The sequence below is a fragment of the Paramisgurnus dabryanus genome, chromosome 15, assembly GCF_030506205.2.
Source record: "Paramisgurnus dabryanus chromosome 15, PD_genome_1.1, whole genome shotgun sequence".
NCBI lineage: Eukaryota > Metazoa > Chordata > Actinopteri > Cypriniformes > Cobitidae > Paramisgurnus > Paramisgurnus dabryanus.
Window position 1 is genome coordinate 25,584,679 of NC_133351.1, and position 20,921 is coordinate 25,605,599.

A 20,921-nucleotide genomic window follows, 5' to 3' on the forward strand; every position below is an offset into this window, starting at 1 on the left:
AGACAAAAAGAAAATTGGTAAAACTAAATAAACATTTAATATGCATACTCTTTTTTTTAAGTACTGGAAAAGACATTTGTACTGCGGATCTGAAACCGCAAGTTACTGTTTGAATAAGACTTTGCTACACACCAGGCCAGAGTGTTATAGTGTGTAACACAATGTAACATCACGTTTAAAAGTAAGTCATGATTGATGTCTGTCAGACACACTGGTGGCTATTTTCTTTGTTTTACCAGAGGTGTAAAGAGTAGCTTAAAGCCATACTTGAGTAAAAGTACAAATTCCTTACTGTAAAAATTACTCCACTACAAGTTACAAGTCACCAATTTAAATACGACTTGAGTAAAAGTATTAAAGTAACCCAATTTAAAAGTACTCAAGTATTTTTACTTATACTGAATGTTGGCTCAAAGATGCACAAGTCCTCAACAAAAAGAGACATTGTAGGTCTGGGCAGTGAAAACTAAGAAAGTTTATTTATGAGGTTTTATTTCCTAATATAGAAAAGAAATCAAACACCTCAAAATTTTGACCTGGCAGAACAAACACAGATTAAACATAGTCATAGTCTTTTGACTAAAATTTAATTTAGTTTTAGTCATATTTTTGTCATCTGAATTGATTTAGTTATAGTCTAATTTTATTCAACTAAATGCCATGAGATTTTAGTCTAGAAATCTACATTAAATTTAAAGGGGTCATATTATAGGTCTAAAAAGCACATTACTGTGTGTATTTGGTGTAATACAATGTGTCCGTGTGGTTTATGGTAAAAAAATCATTATTTTCCACATACCATACATTTTTTAACACCTCTAAGTCCCGCCCATCTGAAACAGGTCGTTTGGTACAAAGCTCATCGTTGTGAGAAAGCGCGGTGTCAACAGGTGTGAACTGATTGGCCAGCTATCCAGTGCGTTGTGATTGGCCGAATACCTCAGTAACGTAATCGGAAAAATGACGCTCCTTGCCAAGTTTTGGAAGATGAGCTCCCAAACCAATAGTGAAAGCCACGAGATACTATCGTATTTACTACTACCTTATCAACACGAGCCTGAATCTGACCCAGAAAACACGGATGGCTAAGCTAATCGATCAACTTTACCAGCGCAATGTGAGCAGAACGTAACAGATTGGTAAGGTTAGGATACTAAAACATAAACCATGTTTGCATTTGTGAACGTAGAAACAACAAACAAGCACTAATCTGCACTTCTCGAATCTCGCGTTTGGATCATCATTAGAAAATGCATAAAAACACAGGCGCGTCACTGCTTAAAACTCGTCTTTGAATCGTCAGTGAGGAAATTTATTAAATATGAAAACATCGGTTACTTACAGGATGTCAGTGTAGTTGCAAAGTTACAATTGCTCCACTTTATAGACGAAGCCTTTGTGTACATCCAGCGGTTGTACTCCGCGATGTTTAGAAAGTAATCCTCCTTAAAATGTGCAGCACACAATCGAACATTTGGGCTGTACTGTTCTGAAACAGTGTTGTAAATAAAACCTAACCACTGGTTTCTTAATGTTTACTCTGTTGGAATGCCAACCAAAGTAGTTTTGCAATGAAACACAGCGTCTGCTCGACATGGCGGAAACAACAATACTACAGCATGATTGAAAGTTACCCCCTCTATCTTTGCGTATATATGAGGGCGGTGTTATGAAAATGTTCAAACCAGTATGACGTCAAACTGGATGGGCGTGTTAAACGAGCCGTTTTAGGTGGGCGTGGATGAGGCTTCACATTTAAAAAGAATATCTCTTTGGATTTGAAACTTTAATTTTTGCAACTTTACAGATCTTTTATGTGCACAGACATCATTTAACACTCTAAAAACAAAGGAAAACATGCAAACTGACAATTTGACCCCTTTAATTTAAACCCATTTAATTTTAGTCTAGTGTCATTGTGTACTTGAATGTGCCATGCTGAAAAATATATAGCCTAACTTTGTGATATAAATATATGGTAACACTTTACAATAAGGTTCATTAGTTAACATTAGTTAGCTACATTAGTTAACATGAACTAATAATGAACTGCACTTATACAGCATTTATTCATCTTTGTTAATGTTAATTTCAACAATTACTAATACTTTATTAAAATCTTGTTAACATTAGTTAATGCACTCTGAACTAACATGAACAAACAATTAAAGCTTAAATTTTTATTAACTAACATTAACAAAGATGAATAAATAATGTAACAAATGTATTGCTCATGGTTTGTTGAAGTTGGTTAATACATTAACTACTGTTAACTAATGAACCTTATTGTAAAGTGTTACCAAATATTCTTATATAGGCCTATCCTAAAAAAGATATAATTTTAATATTTTAAAAAAATCCAGTAAACTAAAATTACACCAACAGAAATATGATAATGCATATTAAAAACGTGAAGTTGCACTACATTTCTTCCGTCATGCATCCCTCTTTACAGTATACATTACAGCATACTTGATTAAATGTGAGGACAGTGAAATTGTACACTTATTATCAATCTTATAATGTACTCAAGTTACTCAGGCAATCAGTACAGGACATCGCTGGTTTATTTTGGCTTATATAGTAAGTTATATCAAGTTATGAAACTTACCAGCTCAAGTTAGCTGATAAAGTAGCATCAGAGTATATAAACATTTGTGCTTGCCTTTGAGTTGCGGGATGACCCTCCTGCAATCGCGCATCAATTTTGCTTTGATTGTAGCATCACATGTTTAACAAAGGGTCCCTTGATTGAAGCAAATGTGATATGCATCCATATGTTTGCTCTTTATCTCTTCTCTCAGACCAGACGCGAACTTTTCTCTACAGTTTATGACATACGCAGCACGCAGATGTCCCGCTACGGTGGCTCAACGCAAGCCATTCAGCGTTTGACATAAAAGTACCGCGAGACCAGACTTCTCCATATGCATTTGATTCGCTCTCGCAGTACTTTGATTTCATACGATTGCTCTGCACAGCGCCAAATGTGTTTGCGTGTAACCTCGCGACCACAGATTCTATCCATCATCACCCTCTGACACTTTCGTCTCGTTTTTATTTGACGAATAAACAATGTAGCGAGTAACGTTAAGTGTCATTTCAAATGTAGTGGAGTAAAGAGTACAAATACCCGATCAAAAATGTAATTGAGTAGAGAGTAAAAGTTGCCTATATTTTTGATACTCAGTACAAGTACAAAGTAGCCCAAAAAATACTTAAGTACAGTAACGAAGTACATTTACTCGAGTACTTTACACCTCTGTGTTTTACTAACGTGGCATTTATGTACACAATAGCATATCTGAGCCGTGTTTCGATTAATGGGAGTGGCTTGCAGAGCAGTGCATTGTGGTGCATAGTGGGAGTTGTAGTTTTTCATACAAATGTGCTCTAAAGTCACGTTCTGTCTTTTCTCTGTCAAATAGGCACAAAATTCTAAATGTATGTTACATTTCGACTACAAATATGACAAACTTTCAACAAAGATTAATGTTCTTATCGATGAAATGGCCCTTTAAACTGGCGTAATAATCAAGAACTTTGCTGATGTAACATGGCTGCAGCAGGCGTAGTGATATTACGCACTGCCCGAAAATAGTCCCCTGCTATTGAAAGTAACCAAGGGGACTATTTTCGGGCAGTGCGTAATATCACCACACCTAATCAGATTCAATGGATTGTGCTAAGCTAAGCTAAAAGTGCTAGCGACAGACCCGGAGATCAGCTGGATGAATTCCAAAACGGTAAGAATCAAATGTTTAACTCCAGGGGAGCTGGAAAATGAGCATATTTTCAAAAAAGTGGAATGTGCCTTTAATGACTGCTCTTCATCTTTCTCTTTCTTATTAAAGAAGATTTTAAATAAAGGAGACAATTCCATTCCATGTGACCTGAAATTAAAGGCTATGGCCCTTACTGGTTTTTAACATACAGTACAAGGGTCTTGACACCAGGTTAGGTTTTTGAACAGCTGTGAGGTTTCTTGGATTTAAACTCTTACCTCTTTGACAAACCATTGGCAGACTGCAGGAGCAATCCACTCCCTGGCATGGATTCCACAGTCCATCCAAATTGCTTTCTTCTGTTTGCCATCAGGATTCACACTAATCTGAGAGCATTCAAACAGACAGCTACTCATTACTTGAAGAACCTCTAAACCTCTGATTCATACATGTCTGTTATTTCCATCACAAGTCAATTTTTCAGCTGAAATGTATCAGCACCAACACAAACCTGGCCTTGAAATCTGATTGGATGAGGCATGCTGATGTTTGAACAGGATTGGGATTCTTTCCTATTTTGCATCACTCCACTAAATAAACTACTAAAACAATATTATGACAAAATATTTCTTTTTATTATGACAAAAATTTTTTTATGACAAATACAAATACGTCCCTTTATTCATTGTAGGGACGGGGAGGAGTTAAATGTTTTTTGATATTTTATAAAACTTTTAGTCAGGCAATATAACCATTAAAACAAATGAAGGGGGCAGCACAGTGGCTTAATGGGTAGCATTGTTGCCAAACAGCAAGAAGGTCCTGTCTCGGTTTGGGTTTACTCAGGGTACTCCAGTTTCCTCCCACAGGCCAAAAAGTGCAGGTAAGGTGGATTGGAAATGGCAAATTGCCCCTCCCCCTAACGTTTGTGTGGATGTATGGATTAACCAGTTCTTGCCATAAATGATAAAATGGTGTTAACAATAAACAAACAAAGTACTCAGTTACATCACCTTTAAATAGGTCATGTTTCTGCCTTCAAATGTCTGTCCAAATACTGATGAAGTCACAACTCCTGTATTTTCCTCAACAATTTGATCAATCCAGGAATAAATCTATAAGGGAATGGAGAGTGTTCTCAAACATTGGACATTATATGGATGACCTGATCTGTTTTAGCTCTGGCATATATTTGAAGTGAAGACATTGGATAAACTCTTTTACCTCAGACATGGGGTGGTACTTGGTGTATTCATACTCCAAATTTGGCTTTTCAACACCCAAACTGCTAGGATAATAATGTAAAGAGTTAAATTAGGTGATAATAAAAATCAGTGTCATAGGTGTTTATTATTGTGTGTAAAATGCTATGTTCAACTCAGTGTTTGGTCAAAAAGGGACAAACCTAGGTGTTGGGTTAAGTTAATTTAAAATAATGATTATACTTGACAACAATGGGTTAAAACAAACCAGCCTTTTGGAATGAAACATCCCATCATACATGGTGAAAAAATCTTTTTGCACTTACATTTTTAAGTTTAATCGACTAGGATTTTCAAGTCATTTTAACTATCTTGACAAGTGGTGAGTTGCTGTATTTATTTAATCATGTTGAATTTGCATTATCAATTTATGAATATTATGAATTTGCATGTCAATTTATTTTTAAATTACAGCAATTTGTCACTAGACAATACAGTTAAAATTACTTTGTAAATCCAAAAAATTAAGTGATTTTTTTTACAGTGTAGGTTAAATTACAGCTTGGTTGGGTTCGTCCCTTATTGAACCAACACTGGGTTGAAAATAACCCCGCATTTTTTAGAGTGTAAAATTCATTATATTCATTGTGTAATATACATTAGAAACTGAAGGTATAAAATAATCCAGTTGCTGGATATTTATTAACAAACTTTATTTTGACCTGCAATGGCTGAGTTACAGGTTCGACCCAGCAGTTGTTCTTTACCTATCTGTTGGTTAAAAATTACCATGATACAAGTTAAAAATACCCCAAAATGGCCTGGACATATAAGATATATAAATTTGTTGTCATCACCCCCCCCCCCCCCCAACACACACAATGCGTGCAATATGGGTGTTTATAAGTTATTGCTGAATTAACAGAGTTAGGCTGCATTTATTTTATGGGCTCAACATTTTTCAAAACATTGTATTATATATAATTTTTCAGACATACTGTATTGTTATAGGGGAGAGCAGGGGTGAAAGTAAAATTTTTCAGAAAAACTTAATTTTAAAAGATTATGTTTTAGACAGATATATATTTTTGCTATGGTCAAGAACTATAAAATGAAATGAAATCAAATTAGAATAATATAAACGTTCAACATATACAACAGTTTTAGCAGCCGGACAAAAGTAGCAAGTGTTACTTTCGTCCCGACAGGAACTCCTGACATTTAAACCCGGTTTAGCCTACTTTTATTTTAAAAACTATGAAAAGTCAAACTTCAGGATGTGTTAAACAAACTGTAAATTGATCAGTACTTTAACACATGAAATGAGAACCACAACGCGTTATTACAAAAAATATTTGTCAGCTCTGTCAAGGGTTGCGTGCTCAAGATGCCTATCATAGTTTGGAATGCAAATGTTATCAGGGCTCGGAAAAAATCACTTTGTTAATTTCATCCCGCGTTACTTTTGCCCCGGTTCTCCCCTATGTATCATTTCAATAAAAGCAGGATTTAAACAAAATTTAAGAAAGGCAAAGTAAAATTGAAATATTTTATATGTGCCATTGAATTGTAGCCTAATTGATTAAAGAGGACTTGCAAATTTAGCAGATATTCTAAGACAAAATAATATTAAACTAAATGTTACATTTTTGTTACAGAGGTAAATCTAAGAGATAATATGAGCGGTTCACTATCCTGATGTTATCTTGTATTATAAGGATGATATTGAGTTGTCATCCCAAGTATGAGAGTTATTTTTGTTTCTGAATAAAATTAAATATTTCACAAATACGCTTTCAGAAAAAAAAGGTATAGGCTACAAAACTGTAACTTTTCTGTTACTGGGGTGTAACCCTCAAAGGTTCATTTTTGTATTTCTATAGAAACACATTGAAATGTTGTACATTTGGGGATACAATATTGTGCACCTTAAGGAACAATTTGGTACCAGTTACATTTTGTGTGTACAAAACAGTACGTTTAAAGGTACACAATAAATCCAACATTGTATTATGTTACCTGTAAAGGTACAAAACGGAACCCACCTCAGCGACAGGTACAGTTTTGGACTTTTTCTCTGACAGTGTAAGAGTTGAAATTCTTAATTCCATCCTTTGTTAGGGAATAAATCTGTTTTGTGTAGTTACATTTTGTAGTTTAGGACAAAGTTTAAAGAACTCACCTGCTTGGCAAGGCATCAGTCTTCCTTACAAACCATAGCAGTAGAATCGATACACTGGATATCAACATCTTTCATTCGTGCACCTCCTCAACTGGTACAGTACAAGAAAAAGCACAAGGCTTGATATTCCCTGTTAGTACTTGCTATAAAAAGTCAGTTACACAGTAACCAATAATCAGTTACTTATGAGAACTTGTTATTCCCCGATGTACACATTTTGCTGAAGCATTCAATGCATGATAAGCTGGGACATGAAGTAGAAAATAACAATTATTCATCATTGAATGAGGGAATGTGGTAAATAAACCAACAGTGTACTGTAATCCCTGTAAAACACCAGGGGTCTCATTTATAAAACTTTTAATTCTTATTAAAAGTCTACGTACGCACAAAAGCCAAAAATGGCATACAACAAAAAACTATTTAGACTTAAAGGTGACATAGAATGATTGAACGTATTTATCCTTGTTCTGTGATGTGACATGTAGACAAAAATTTTTTTGTTTGGGTCTGTAATGCCTTAGAAGCTTCCTAAAAACCTCTCTCAGATAGCTCTATTAGGGTGGGGGATTTTAAACAAGTGGTTTTGCACCTATTTGGCTCCCCCTATTGGCTTAACTTGCAATCTCTTTACTGATTGGCTGACTTTGCTGCCACTCAAAAAATGTAGCCAATTATTTTAAAGTGGAGGGGCAGTGAGATGCCTGTGATGTCATAAGCATCAGTTTTTCAGATTGGGCCGTTTTCTGGCTGACATTTATAAAAGAGGAATTTCTATGAGACTGAGATGTTTAGCATGTCTTATTTGTAATATTCTATTGAGGCTAAGGCCATTTTTATTAGTTTGAGCAAAATAGGAAAAGTAACTGTCCAAACTGTGTCTAAATAAAGTGGTTTTATATTAATGCTTTGTTTGCTGAAAATCGTACTTTATCATCAGTACTGCTCGTGTTATTTCTTACAAGAAATAAAAGAAGTCACAAACTCTTTTTTTTCTAAAAATGTTTTATCAAAAAGTATTTTTGTCCACAGTAGTTAAGACTTTGGCACCTAAAACACAAAAACAAAACCGCATACACCCATAATCTGAATTCCATCAAAACTCAAACATAAAAGGGATAAATAAAGAAAAAAAATATTACTTCATTAAAACAGTGCTTTCCTTTGTCTCCTGAAGGATACAAAGGCCACAGATTTTAACCAACTAATCAGATTAAAGAGGGGTGAATATTAAATTGTACAAAAAAAAGATGCCTACAAGGCACAAAGGTTTTCATTGTAAGACAGTGCTTGTTTTAGAAGAGGACACCAATAAACGTTTTGATCTCTGATAAAAATACACAAAGTCACAAAATGCATATAAAATCATTGCAATCAGGTGATAATACTGAAAAACAAAAAGGCAAGATGTGTTTTGATTCCTATAGGACGTGGAAGGTTTCGTTGATGTATAGTGGAGAAGAACCAAAAAACGTTGGAGTCTTGATGTATATGGCGGCTCTCCTTTCTTTGGATTACCTCTAAACAGTGAGAGGTAAAGAATCAACCAACCAACTGGCTGAGGTCTCAGCCAATTGGAAGAGGGGTCTTGGGGGCGTGATGTCACAGATGGGCGTCAGGGTGGAAGCAGCAGGACAGAATTTGCAGTGTGGGTGAAGAGAAGGACATTGAAGGAGCTAAAACAGTCTCTAAGGGCCATGTCCTCTCAAAGCTGATATGTACATTTACTCTTGAGGGCTCTGGGCATCTGCTAGCAGTTCTGGTCTGAGGCACTCGATGGGGCATTGGATGTTCTGTAGGAAACAGGAAAACATACATGTCAGAATGAGTTTTGTGCAAATTTTTGCTTAATTCAATTGTTCACCCAACTCTTCTTAGCCGGTCTTATCTATTATTCAAATGTACCAACCGGTTTGCTTTTAAAACGTTCTTAACAAAATATCGTCGTGGCTTATGATTTTTTTTGCACAAAAAAAAATATATATTATTTTGACCCATGCAATGTATTTTTGGCTTTTGCTATGCAAGTGGTACTTATGTGACCCTCGACCACAAAACTTTATGTCAAATAAAAGTAAAAAGAGTCCTGATCAGATGTTATTTATTCACTAGGTCTAAACTGACCCTAAGTAGAGACTGCTCTCATTCTATCTTCTAATGGTTGCCAAATGTTTATAAAGACTCACTAGTTTACGTAGGGCGTTCTCCCTGTAGCGGTCAAAAGCATCTGTGCGCACTGGCGGCTGAATGAGGTCCATGTCAACTTCGGCACCAGGTCGACGGCAGTTTTCGCAACGCCAGCCCTGAAGAAACAGCATGATTTAAACACTCAACAATGACAATGTATAATAAACAACAGTTAACTGTATAATGAAAGCACAAGACATGGCCCCTTTACACGTTTGCTATCCAAAACTATGCAAATGTACACTGAGGTCACACTTAAAAATGTATCCATTTCATTGCATATCGTAACTTCACTTCAAATGAGGTGGGATTGCAATCAAACTTGACAAACTATACAGATCATTTTACTGTACTCTCAAAAAGTAGCACCCAGCATACAGCTCACAAAAGGTGGAAAGTTTTGTGTTACCTGTTGTCCTCCAAAACAGGTACAGGTGCAAATAGCTCCGAGATACTCCTTCTGCCATTGGTTGCCCACCTGGTACAGCTTTCCTTCATCATAGCAGCTGGACTCATCTACAGCAGATCACGTGTAAGAGGTCAGACATGCAACCAAAACAGCTTAAAACTGTAGAACTTAAAAAAAAAATCTTTAACTTACGAGGTTCACACTTAAATTCCCCTTTTCCATTCCCCAGACATGTGCAGCTCATCATGTGACCGTTCTCGGCATGACGGTCCCACTTCTCACCAATTCTGTAGTTGTGGCCGTTGTCATGGCACCACTCTGCACAATAAGAGATGCGTGTGTTGGTTAGCATTATACATATTATAAGACTTTAAGTCTTCTGCACCTGCAAAAAGACATTTCGTAGGTGCACTTTATCCTTCATAAACACACAGTCATTCATACGGTGGTTGAGCTTCCTTCTCTCAGGGTTTAATATCGTCTGGTTAAAGGCTGACAATACAAATCTGAGATGAAGCCACCTCATGTTTGATGACTTCGACACACATATCAAGAAATGCTAGCATGGATGACAGCATCTTTATGAGAATTAACCATGGTTTATTATAATAAAAGTAGCCTATAGTAAACTAATCTAAGCTGGGGTAGATAGTCGCCCTGTCCAATCAAGCTGGTTGCTCATTCACTGCCCAAACCACCTTTTACAAATCAGCAAACCAGATAAGCATGACCAGACTGTGAGACTACATTTGGCTGGTTTATGCAAGGTTTATTTAACTTTTAAGTTTATAACAATTTTGATGCAAAACTGTCACCCATGCTTTCGCAAGGTTTGGTTTAGCGTGCAGCAGCGCTGTCCATTCACTCACTGGCTGAATCACATCTGAAATGGCCACTGCCGAGGCCGAGACACTTGCACCACAGTTTAAAGCCGGTCTCTGACATACGCTCCCACTCCGCTCCCACCTCGTGGTAGGTGGCGGTGAATGTGTCATAACACACATCCTTTCCTGTGGGAATCATTCCAGCCCCTGGAACTAAAGCAAATGAACATATGAATAAGCATTTATGCTAATTTACACAGAAATGCTTTAAAAAACCTAAACAATAACTACAGTAATGGCAAAATGTGATCTTATTTGCTTTTAATGCGTTTCAAGTTAGATTAAAGCAGGGGTCTCCAACCTTTTTGTGAGCAAGGGCTACCACAATGATCTGGTCTCTGGAGGGCTACTTTTTTGATATAGTCTACTCAAAACCTTTTTGTTTTACTTTACTTGTTGATATGTTTTATCATTGTTTAAAATGTTAACATACATAAAAGAAGCCAAGCTAATTTAAAAATATGTTAGAAACAAATTTAGGCTATTAATAGAATGTGCTTTGGTGGGAAACTCAAAGACTCTGTGCGGGCAACCATGTTGAAAACCACTGGATTAAACAATCAAAATATGAGGCGAATGGTACAAAATGTATAAAACGACAAACTTTTGCGGTATTTATTGGTCATTGTCATTTCGTAAAAAGGAAAACTATAGCATATTAAAAAATCTGGGTTTTATTTTAATAGGTTTTTTATTCGTATACAAAAGGTTGCAGGTAACAAAGCATAGAGTGACAACAATTATATATGTTATTAATATTTGCTTATCTTCTTTTGTTGTAATATTTTGTAGTCATTGTCCCGGGCTATTATAAACTTTGCACACGTGTACTTTTTTATCAAGCCCCTTTTTATCAAAATTTTCAATGCATCTTTATTAAAATATTTGAATAAAGAGCAAAGATGTCAATTGTTCAAAGTTGGACATCACTTTTGGCCACTACTGTATGCATTGTATAGAAATGCAGTTACAAATATGTTTCATTTAGGGAAGCTTTACCGCTGTTTCCGGCAGTCACCACATCTTCTAAAACTTTTTGTTTTTGTTCTCCATTGATGGACTCCACAACAACATTGTAGGAAGCACCAGAAGTGAGGCCGATCAGTGTGGCGCTGTTGGACGTACCAGGCAGACGCATCTGAAAGAGACAGAGAGATGAGTTAATAATCATTGAAAATGTCCATTCATTGAAAGAGATAAAACTCAGGTCAGTTTGCACTTGTTCCCTTTTTATACAGTATTAACCCTTTAACTTTTGGCACCTGTGAATCTGTTTGTTTCAGTACAAATATCTATTTAAAGCGGCCTATATAAATCAGTACAAATAATTACATTACAACCACTTGCACAGTCAATAATAAGGAATTTAAGCTTAAAAGAAGCACTTACATGCAATGCATTATTAAAATGTCCAACAATCTGTGACTATAGGCAAATCAGCCAATTAAAATTTATTTATGTGTATATCCATGTCAGATATTGATCCCTTTGAATTTGCAAAGTAAGATGTGTTAATAAATCATCTTTGGTTGTTTCTGGAAAACTCCTGTCAATGAAAAACATTACTAATATTGACCATAACTTTTCCTTAAAAACATAATATGTTGTAATAGGTTGATATAATAGACTGATAGCCTGGTTTCCCAACCCATAACATTAAACCCATGTAAAATCAGATATGGTAGATTTGTTAACTCACCTGAAAGCTCTTGTCATTGATCTCTGTAATGGGATTGCAGGACACAACATATTCTGAAGTGTGTGGCACAGGCTGCCAAATAATTGTGGTCTGTGTCTGAGCTTCCTGGGGCAGGTTTGTCTCATTGTAAAGGTCTATAAATGGGAAGCCTGGTTCAGGACCCCTATTAACCTTCACCACTGGAACTCTTTGACCATCGGCTCCCGCCAGGGGGATGTAGACTAGGGGCTCGCGGTGGTTTGGAGCATGGGGGTGCTGGCCCAAGTTGAGGCTCTGATATTCAGTGTAGACGTGTTGGCCCTGCTGCCCCTGTGTGTTGTGCCTGTTTGGCCCCAACATTTGCACATAGTTGTTGAAGTTGTCATTGTCTTCTGGGACATCCAGGATATCAATACGGGGTCGGTTGGGTTCGGGCAGCTGAGGCAGCAGTGGGAGACTTTCTGCTTCTAACAGGAAAAATATGTTGATGAGTAATGCAACTGCACTTTTTGCCAGAAGAGGGCACTGTCTGTAAGGTGCTTAGAACTTATTCCTTTGGTTAGACAAGCCCAACATTTATATACGTTGCATACGTGACTGCTCATCTGAGGGGCGCAAATTCCAAATATGTGTTTGGAGTGTCATGTAAGCCATGTGCATCACGTGTTTTGTCAAAATAAGTGCCTGCTGCATACGCGTCAAGACCGTTTATGATAAAAGAGACGTTCACGTTCACAAAATACATGCAAGACACTCCCTTAAAAGTAAACTTTGATTACGCATGAGATTATGCGAGTATCTGGCAACCGCAAGCATCTCTTTTATCATAAACCCATTAGACGCGTCTGCAGCAGGAACTTGTCTTTTGACAAGACACGTGATGCACATAGGATCACTCAAAGCACAGAACTCATATTTTGAAATTATGAACCACACACATGACGGGCTACATACATGTTAAAACGAACTTCGCATCGAGCGCCCTCAAAAAAAAAGAAGTCACCAGCCGCCACTGCTTTGCATTATAGTAATTTAAAAATTCAGAAAGTTGCTTTATTAATTTGTTTATAAAAAACGCAAAATCAAAAATCAAAAATGAGATAATAAAATCGAGCGAGTGCTATAGGCACGTATTATCTTTTTCTTTCTTTTCTTTTCTTTTCTTTTTTTTAAAAGCCATACCAGCTTCTAAGGCTACATTAGGCAAATATTATAAACATTCATTAAATACTTTTACTTTAAATCTGCCTAATCCCAGCCTATTCAGATCTTCATATGTAACAGATGTACTTACGGGTTCTTGCTTTTCCAACCAGGGGAGTGCTTCTCTGGGCATTATTTAAAGCAACAATCTTGATAACGTATTCAGTGCCTGGTTTCAAACCTGCAAGTGGAGACCACAAACACGACAATGCTTAATAAAAGGAGGATTAACGGGTAAACTCTGTAAAATTAAATAGAAAGATGATGGTGCGAAGAGGCAACGTAAGAACAACATTTAGAGAGCTATACCAGAGATAAAAGCAAAGGTCCTGCCAGCCTGAGGTCTAGGGGTCAACTCTTTTGGAATATCTCCAGCCTCCTCATAAGTGATGTAGTACCCGGTGATGGTGCTTCGTGGAGGCTCCCAGGTGAAGGAGATTGTGTTGGAGGTCAAAGTAGTGAAGCGAATGTTTGTAGGAGGACTGATTACTGGTTTAGCTGAGGAAAAAATATTTTAAAATGTTAAATATAAATATATAAAATATAAAAGTATTTTTTGACATTTTAATCACACTTAAAATATATAATTTTTTTATTGCATTAGATACAAAATAAGCAAACTGAATGATAAGAGCAAAACTTTTTTTTATTTTGCAAGTAAGTTAAAATATAGCTTAAAAGCTTTGGATAGAAGAATCTGCCAAATGCATAAATATATAGAAAAAATTGTATAAACATTTCTGACATCAGTAATTTAACAATGATACCTGTAGTAGCTGTAAGGGTGAATGGCTCACTGCGTGAATTTCCATTTAGAGTGTACATGTTGATCTTATAGTTGGTTCCCGGCTCCAGACCTATAGGAAACAGATGCATATGATTAAAATAATTCTCGTCTTTTTGTAATAACTGATTATTTGCCAAGCATGGCTTGAAGTAGTGCCTTAAAAACACTACAGCCCGTGATATTTATTAATATTATGTCAAAAAAATGTTGTACCTGTAATAGTGTATGTGCGTGAATCAGGTTCAATGATTCTCTGGACAGGATTATGGCCGCCAGTGGTGGGCGTGGCTTCTACCAGAAAGCCGGAGATAGTTTCAATCTTAGAGCGCCAGGTGAGAGTGATGGAGGAGTCTTTTACGTTAGATATACGAACACGTCGAGGTGGACTGATGTCTGTGAAAATGACATCATCTATATTTTAATGTCAGTCAGCACAAAGCGCAATTTGATTGGTGTGAATCGGATTCAGAGATGTTTAAAGGAAGATGTCTTACTGTCGGGTGTCGCAACTTCTGCCTTCACACGATTGCTGGTGAGGGAATCCTTTACACCGTAAACCTCGACTTCATAATCAGTGCCGGGCTATAAACACACAGAGGAGAAAGAAATTGAAGTCTGGAATACATGCTCCCAAAAATACCATATAATTCTTTTATAATGCTCTGATCTACACAATGACCATAATAACAGGGTAGGTGAAATGTTTAAGGTTCGTCTGGCTTTCATACTATCAGTAAACCACAGCTACAAATCAAAGGCAAGGGTTAGCAATGCCAGAGTACAGCTGTTTCAGTAAGATTTATCTATGAAATCTCACAGATCTGCATTTTTAGAAGCAACTTTTGGACATGGGAAAGACATAACAGTGAAACTCCTCCACAAAGGGATGAGATGAAAGAGTTTATACTACACCATGACTAATATCGGCAAGGTTAAAGTTCTGTGAGAATGAACTTCTTCACTTTGAGATGTTTATTTACCATGAGTCCGGTTGCATGAAACTCGGTGGAGTCGGGGGCGATGTTGACCTCCTTAGTAGGGCCACTTTTACTCTTGGGGGTGATGGCCACGCGGTAACCAGTAAGCTTGACGTTGGAAGAAGGCCAGGAGATGGTGAAGGATGTAGGACTCAATTTGGAGAAATTCACACTGGTGGGTCCAGGAATTGCTACAGGAAGAGATGACAACATTACGTAAGCAGAAATTGTGGTCGTATTTTGTTTATGAAAGTTATGCATTTGGCAGGCGCTTTTATCCAAAGCGACTTACAGTGCATTCAGTCAATACATTTTCTTTATAAGTATTTGCGTTTAGTGGGACTGAACCAATTAGCTTTGCGCTACCAACTGAGCTACAAGAAAAAATTACTGTGTTATGTACAAATTTACAGCATATTACTGAATGTTGCCATTTAGGTCTTATTCAAACATTATGGTTGCAAATGAGCTACTCCTGTTGTAATTACATGACTATAAGGCTGTGGAGTAATCACGTTTTAGGCGTACAGTGCATGTGACGAAATTTTCTTCATCAGAATAGTGCGTGCGTATTGTACGGGCACCTCTGGATTTCTGAAACACTGCGTACATGCGTCAAGCGTCTGTGTACATGTACGAGTCGAACTACACTTTGTAATGCTGTGCGTTCAACCGTGCGCATACATTCACGTACACGTAAAAATACAGACTATACTTCAGGCTTTAGAGGTTGCCAGATTGTCATAAAGAGTCTTTAAGAACTGCCGTATGCTGTTCTTGTCGAATAAGTTTTTGTTACCATTTTGTATTTGCCAGTTATAAAATAAAAGTCTGATCACAAAGCACAGAAGTAGCAGTAACTAAACAGTTGTTCTTCTAATACAATACCTGTTGTTTGGGTGCCCACCAGAGGTGTGCTCAGGGTCCGGTCATGCAATGCAATGACTTTAACCGTGTACTCGGTGCCAGGTCTGAGGCCGTGAATCTCCGCAGACTCCGCATCTCCACGCGGGGCAGGGAACAGCTCTCTCTCGCCCTCCTCTGGACTGTAAAATAACACTCTGTAAGAGGTGACCACACCATCAGGACTCTCCCAGGAGATGCGCATGGAGGTCGAGTCCACGTCAGAGAAGGTTAGGTCCTTGGGTTTGTCCACAGCTAAAACAGAGAAATATTTACAATTATCTATTCTTCTTTTTTGAACAAATCTGCTGTATTAAAGGATATGGAAATTCCATTTAAAGGATACATTTCACAATACTTTTTTAATGTGTCAAATAAAACTTTGGTGTCCCCACAGTACGTATATGAAGTTTTAGCTCAGAATACCATATAGATAATTATTATAGCATGTTTAAATTGCCACATTGTATGTGTGAGCAAAAATGTGCCATTTTGGGTGTGTCTTTTTTAAATGCAAATGAACTGATCCCTGCACTAAATGGCAGTGCTGTGGTTGAATAGTGCAGATTAAGGGGCGGTTTTATCCCCTTCTGACATCACAAGAGGAGCCAAATTTCAATGACCTATTTTTTCACTTTTACCAAAACTAAGTTACTGCGTTGATCTTTTCACATTTTCTAGGTTGACAGAAGCACTGGGGATCCAGTTATAGCACTTAAACATAAAAAAGTCTTCAGATTTTCATGGTCCTTCACCTTTAAGGTGCTAAAATGTAAAAAAAAATGTAGCTGCCTTTAATTTTTTTAATTTAATCAAATTGGCTTTACAAGTTATTATAGTGTGTACAATGAACCACATACACTACCAGTGTGCGCAAGGCACCAAAATATCCCAATTCAGTATAAAATTAAAAAAGAAAACTACAAATATAAACTGAAGAATACTGGAACTGATACATTAAGGGTAATTGATGTTTTGAGAACTTTTTGAACTTCAATGTTATACTGTAAAGTCAAAACACTTTCTCATTTTGTCCACCTACTTGTGACTACAGTTTCTACCAATGGCGGGCTTTCTCCATTCTGACCCAGCGCATACACGCTGACTGTGTACTCTGCTGTCGGCATCAAGCCTGAGAACGTCATTTCCGTTTGATCTGAAATTACACATAAAGGCACATCTATTTAACTTTTGTCATGCCATTGGATGGGTCTTACTTCATATCAATGTAGAATAGCTAGAACAAAGCAAAAACTTTCTTTTGCTGTCAAAAAAAAAATCACCTGGTGCCACCACTTCAGAGAAGACAGGTCCCTGTCCATTTAATGGAGTCCCTGTGATACGATACCCTGAGATTGGACCAGCTGCTGGAGTCCAGCGTACAGTTATAGTATTGTCCTTAACATCGGTCACCTCCATTTCGGATGGAGAGTCAATATCTATAAAGAAAACAAATGTTCATTTTAATCTGATCTCTCTGTCCACACTATCCTTATTTCTTAACCCATTTTATTAAATCATAACGTTTTACTGAACCGCCTGTAGCCAAACTCGGGTGCATTGCAGTTGTACCTGTTCTGTGTATAAGATGGATGGGGGTACTGGAGGCAGGACTGTCCCCTCTGCCGGTCACAGCATAAACAGTGATGGTATAGTCAGTGCCGGGACGGAGACCATCAATGGTGGCAGTTGACTCTGAGCCAGGGACAGTAAATTCCTGAGGCGCATCAAAACCTCCTGGATGGGAAATTGCAAACAAAATGTAGCAAATGTCGGAAGATACCTTTTGTTTAGTTATTAAGCCAAAATATCTTTGTGACTCTCCTAGGCTTGATTTAGACAACAGATGCATGTTTTACATAATAAATATATTTTATGGAAGACTGTCCTCACCTGACTCGCCATGCGTGATCCTGTAGTACCTCACAGTGACAGAGGGGGCGTCCCAGCGAACGGTAATGCTGGTTGGCGTAGAGGAGATGACTTCCAGATCAGTGGGTGCATCAGAGACTATCAAACAGACGGATAGATTTAAAAACGATCAGTATAAGTAAAATCAGAGAAAACAAAGACAGGAAGTGATGAAACAGGAAGTAACAATCATACTGGTAGACTGAGTTCCAGTCAACGGGAGGCTCTGGCGGTGCCCGCTGACGGCATAGATGCTGATGCTGTACTCTGTCTCTGGGGTCAGGCCTGTAAGAGTGAAATGGCTTCTTGATGGAGGCAGTCTTTCCTCTTTGGCACGCCCACCGCTGGTCATCTGATAGTGGATACGGTATCCTGAGATAACCGCTTGAGGAGCCTGCCAGCGCACGGTGAAGGAGTTGGTGCCGACGTCAGAGAACTGCAGGCCGACGGGAGAATCCAGGACTGTGGGGTGAAAAGACTTTATAAACTGCTAGTTGATAGCTAATAGACACAGGTTGACATGGACTGCAATAAACTTACCTGTTCTCTTAGTGCCAATAATAGGTGAGCTTGTCCTACCCTCATAGACACACTGAACGCTCACCAGGTACTCGGTGTTGGGCACCAGATCTGAAATGAAACAGAATTGTTACTGAGAGGATATCAGGTATAGCATAGACGACGATAGATGAATTGTGTTTGTTACGTACGTTGAAGATTGACAAAATTAGAGTATCCCTTCACAGTGTGCTCAACGGTGTCGTCTTCGTCATCGACAGGGTGATAGCGCACAATGTAGCGGTTGATATTGGAAGGTATGGACACCTGAGGGGAATTCCAGGTGACCTTCATGCTGTCTGCAGTCACTTCTTTGAATGACAGATTAGATGGGACGGGAACAGCTATAATGTGAAGAAACGAAGAAGAAGAATGTAGAAGTATTTCCAAAGTATAATAAAACATTGAGCTGTCGTGCAATCTGTGCCCGCCAGGGCATAAAGAAATAAAGACGTGAACATCTTGAACCTTCATGTTTATAGCCCGTTTAAACATAAGGGGGTAAAAACCACTGGTAATGGAAAGAGTGAGAAAACCATCTGACTAACAGTCTGTTTATGAGAATGAAGCAGACGTCGCACATGTCAAGTCTTTTCATTACAACTAAAAGAGCCTTGAAACAAGACCCAGATGCTTGTTTCTTCTCAAATCAGTTTTCAAACGAGGACATGGCTTCCATATGTCTCACATGACAGAGATTTTATAACAACAAATGAAAATTTCAACAAGTAAACAGGCAAGGGAAGCCAACAGTTTGTTACATCCAAAGCTCCTTCTTACATGTCTAATGCAAAAATTACAAAAATAACAATATTAAATAACTAACAGAAACGTTAAAAATAGATTTTTTGCAGATTTAGCTACTTTGTCTTTAAAAATATAGTTACTGCACACACACTCACCTGTATGTTGGATGGTGGTAACGGGCTCGCTCTCGCCATTTTCTGTGAGTGTGGTGATGGTGATGTTATAATCGATCCCTGGCTCCAAACCATGCACGGTATAGACGCCTGTTGTGGGCTCCACATATTCAACAAGAATGGGCAGACTGTCCCCAGCAGCCACCACTGTGATGCGGTACCCGGTGACAGCCGTGGAGTTCAGAGGCTTCCATGTGACGCCAATGGTTGAGTCAGTGATGTTGATAAAGTTAAGGTCAGTTATTTTAGGCACATCTGGAGGAGGGAAGTTGCCAGAAGACCGAGACAGAGAGGCGATGTGTAAGTCATCTATTTAGACGAATAGATCCCTCATGGTTCATATTGTAAACAATACAGAACCATGGATATGAACACCAGGCATTTGTGATATGAGAATAGCACAAATTGATCAGTTATGTTAAAGCTTTATTATCAAAACCGTGAGATGAGCAAAGAGCTCAGATGTTGTTTTTATTAACATTAGTTAAAGAGATAGTTCACCCAAACATTAAAGTCCTGTTATTATTTACTCACCCTCATGTTGTTGTAAACCTGCATGGGTTTCTATATTTTGTTAGAAACAAAAGATGATACTTAAAGGACAAGTTCGGTATTTTACACTTAAAGCCCTGTTTTCAGATTGTTTATGATGAAATAGAACGGTTTTGACTGAAATTTGGACATATGCGGCTAACCCGAGAATTTTCTGGTGTTTGTGTTTCACCTCCCACCTTTACAATGGGTTTAATGGTGCACTGGAACAATCCTTCCTAAAATGCATTAAACTTTCGTTTACAAAGACGTGAAACTCACCGAGTGGTCAGGGGTGTTCAGTGATATGCTCACACAAAAATCGCTGCAAGAGACGCATTCCAACAGGTTTTATCGTAGTTTTTGTCCAACTCCATTGTCTTGTATTAGTTGTGCTGTGAGGTACGGTATTACTCCGTGCCGGGAACTTTGTTTCTATTCTTGCAATTGGCAATGGCGGATTAGCGCCACCACCTGGGCTGGAGTGTCTATTATTCAAGCTCTAAGCGGAAGAATATACGGGTGTGAGGCGTTTGGAAAAATAGGTCCACAAGTTAACAACGAATGCTAAAACAGCTGTTGGAAAGCATCTTTTGCAGCGATTTTTGTGTGAGCATATCACTGAACACCCCTGACCACTCGGTGAGTTTCACGTCTTTGTAAACGAAAGTTTAATGCATTTTAGGAAGGATTGTTCCAGTGCACCATTAAACCCATTGTAGAGGTGTGAGGTGAAACACAAACACGCGAAAATTCTCAGGGCAGCCCCAAATGTCGAAATTTCAGTCAAAACCGTTCTATTTCACCATAAACAATCTGAAAACAGGGCTTTAAGTCTAAAATACCGAACTTGTCCTTTAATAC

The 20,921-nt window shown here is 37.9% G+C and overlaps 2 protein-coding genes across 5 annotated transcripts in view; both read right to left on the minus strand.

Moving 5' to 3' along the window:
* The window catches only part of LOC135782899 (carboxypeptidase O-like), a 9,360-nt gene extending 4,524 nt beyond the window's left edge, over nt 1-4,836 (minus strand). Inside the window, exons 1-2 of the mRNA XM_065293387.2 lie at nt 4,739-4,836; nt 4,004-4,111 (exon numbers count right to left, since the gene is read on the minus strand). Of these exons, the coding sequence (XP_065149459.2) occupies nt 4,004-4,111; nt 4,739-4,753 (123 nt within the window). The 5' untranslated portion in view covers nt 4,754-4,836. The remainder of the gene's footprint in view (nt 1-4,003; nt 4,112-4,738) is intronic.
* A 3,260-nt stretch (nt 4,837-8,096) lies between these two features.
* Nucleotides 8,097-20,921, minus strand: part of fn1a (fibronectin 1a) — a 46,897-nt gene continuing 34,072 nt past the window's right edge. For all 4 annotated transcript variants that reach the window (XM_065292874.1, XM_065292875.1, XM_065292873.1 and 1 more), the window contains 22 exons: nt 19,509-19,781; nt 18,759-18,950; nt 18,589-18,678; nt 18,244-18,510; nt 18,031-18,147; nt 17,710-17,874; nt 17,421-17,576; nt 17,180-17,293; nt 16,123-16,392; nt 15,238-15,425; nt 14,752-14,839; nt 14,471-14,650; nt 14,238-14,327; nt 13,780-13,968; nt 13,562-13,651; nt 12,289-12,734; nt 11,589-11,727; nt 10,575-10,742; nt 9,898-10,023; nt 9,706-9,812; nt 9,296-9,412; nt 8,097-8,902 (listed from right to left, as the gene is read on the minus strand). In XM_065292874.1, coding sequence (XP_065148946.1) covers nt 8,834-8,902; nt 9,296-9,412; nt 9,706-9,812; nt 9,898-10,023; nt 10,575-10,742; nt 11,589-11,727; nt 12,289-12,734; nt 13,562-13,651; nt 13,780-13,968; nt 14,238-14,327; nt 14,471-14,650; nt 14,752-14,839; nt 15,238-15,425; nt 16,123-16,392; nt 17,180-17,293; nt 17,421-17,576; nt 17,710-17,874; nt 18,031-18,147; nt 18,244-18,510; nt 18,589-18,678; nt 18,759-18,950; nt 19,509-19,781 — 3,641 coding nt within the window. In that variant the 3' untranslated portion in view covers nt 8,097-8,833. The remainder of the gene's footprint in view (nt 8,903-9,295; nt 9,413-9,705; nt 9,813-9,897; nt 10,024-10,574; nt 10,743-11,588; nt 11,728-12,288; nt 12,735-13,561; nt 13,652-13,779; nt 13,969-14,237; nt 14,328-14,470; nt 14,651-14,751; nt 14,840-15,237; nt 15,426-16,122; nt 16,393-17,179; nt 17,294-17,420; nt 17,577-17,709; nt 17,875-18,030; nt 18,148-18,243; nt 18,511-18,588; nt 18,679-18,758; nt 18,951-19,508; nt 19,782-20,921) is intronic.